The sequence below is a fragment of the Priapulus caudatus genome, unplaced genomic scaffold (assembly GCF_000485595.1).
Source record: "Priapulus caudatus unplaced genomic scaffold, Priapulus_caudatus-5.0.1 Scaffold1112, whole genome shotgun sequence".
Taxonomy (NCBI): domain Eukaryota; kingdom Metazoa; phylum Priapulida; class Priapulimorpha; order Priapulimorphida; family Priapulidae; genus Priapulus; species Priapulus caudatus.
This window is the reverse complement of record NW_014578173.1, coordinates 13917-15897: the sequence shown is the minus strand read 5'-3', so window position 1 is coordinate 15897 and position 1981 is coordinate 13917. Positions and strand designations below refer to the sequence as shown.

General features: G+C 43.8%; 1 protein-coding gene across 1 annotated transcript in view; it reads right to left on the bottom strand.

Annotated features, from left to right (window-relative positions):
- The window catches only part of LOC106815437 (suppressor APC domain-containing protein 2-like), a 12922-nt gene that overhangs the window by 4017 nt on the left and 6924 nt on the right, over nucleotides 1-1981 (bottom strand). The window contains exon 2 of the mRNA XM_014819896.1: nucleotides 308-417. Coding sequence (XP_014675382.1) covers nucleotides 308-417 — 110 coding nt within the window. The remainder of the gene's footprint in view (nucleotides 1-307; nucleotides 418-1981) is intronic.

The window sequence follows — 1981 nt, the reverse complement described above, 5'->3', positions numbered from 1 at the left end:
AGGTACAGGTGGGGAGGTACAGGTGGGGAGGTACAGGTGGAGAGGTATAGGTTGGGAAGTAAATCTGTAGTACTAGACCACTCATTGAAGAGAGAGTAGAAGGGAGGAGGGAGGAAGAGAGAGCAGGAGGCAGATAGAAGAGGGGAAAGGCGGCGTGAACGAGAGGAGAGGTGGGAGGGAGAGATCAAGAGTGAGAAGAAGAGTGAGAGGAAGAGAGAAATGTGTGTATATGTGAGTGTAAATATATATACATATATATAATATATATATATATTTATTTATTTATTTATATACATATTTTACTAACCATGCTGTAGTCTATGCCATTGGCCAGTGTGTGTCTTCTGCTGTCATTTCTCTTGTTCTTGGACGTTACGTCTCCATCCTCCTTGCCCGATTTCGTTCCACCTTTCTCTGCTACAAAACAAAATTACAAGATGTTACTACATACAACACATAACCCATCGTTTAGACAAGTTTTGACGAAGCGCAATGAACGTAATTTTGTTCTCGTTTCAAGTTTCGGTTCAGCAACGTGACGGTAGCTCGGGCTGTAGAGTTATTATACCGTACAGAACCACGTACTAACATTCTAACATACAAACACGCGTAAGCTACATTTTACATGCATTCAACATGACAGTAACATTTTTTTTCTAGCAATGATAGACGTTCAATTCCGGCAGAAGACATTCCTACGCCCGTGGCGAACACACGCAACGTCTCTAACACAGGTTTGATTTCCCACGGCCAGTCTACCTCGACCTCACACTCTGCTAGACACTAGGTTCTAGCAGACCATTATGATGACCCAAATATTATACCGAGCATCACATCAAAATTAAATAAATTCTTTTCAAGGAAGGATGCGTCAGCGGCCTATATATATATATATATATATATATATATATATATATATATATATAATACGTATAATATTGTCACCGCGGAGTTAACAGCACAATCACAGTGAAACGTGAAGGCGGGGGCGGATGAAGAGAGGTAGTAAGAACCTCTTATTAATCACACATGCCTCGGTTCACGCGCTGGGTAGGAATGCTACGTAACACATAAATTCCATTAGGCTGGGTGGGGAGCACACCACCTAAAAGCTATTATCTGTCAGAGTGGTTGGACGGCAAAGGGTTGAGAAATTAGAACATGTTCTATTCTCTAATTGACAACAATTGGTTGAGCGCTCAACTTCACGTTTACGAAGTTGAAAGATTTGTCAACGCATCAACATTTCAACTAAAGGTTGATACTGTAAACCTAGCTTTAACACGCGTCTGCGCGTTACAGACACTCAAAAGTTTACGTGAAATATGGCGCCCTTGGTAAAACATCAAACATGCAGCACGCGTCAGCGGGATCGAGTCAACAACAAGATCACACGCGTGACAGTTATAAGTTCGAGTTATAACAGAGATAATTCGCGGAAAGCAGATATATCGCTCGCAAATACTTCCACCGTGTTTCACTAGCTGCACCCCACTCCTCCCGAGTTGAGATCTAACAGTCTAGACAGATGTCTGTAGCCTTGTCAGCGAACCCTACCATCATGCTCATAGGATATCTACAATTCTACACGCGTATTCTCTTTGCGGCGTACACATTTATGAGACGTGTTCGGTGCCGAATGTGAGAGCAAATAAAATCCAAATAACGGTTACACGAACTGGTTTCTTCACCGCCCGCATGAAAAAATTTATTTGAGGAAGCGCGCGCGCCGCCTTGTAATAAACCCAAGCCTGTTTTAATACTTAATTTCTTCCACCCACTCGTCGTGGCTCCTTCACTCATTTTCTCAGCCAAGGTGAACAACCTGATCACGGGCGGTTTAGTCTCACAAGTAGAGGCCTCGCCCGGTCAACCAGACAAGTAGAGAGGTACAGGTGGAGAGGTACAGGTGGGGAGGTACAGGTGAGGAGGTACAGGTGGGGAGGTACAGGTGGGGAGGTACAGGTGGGGAGGTACAGGG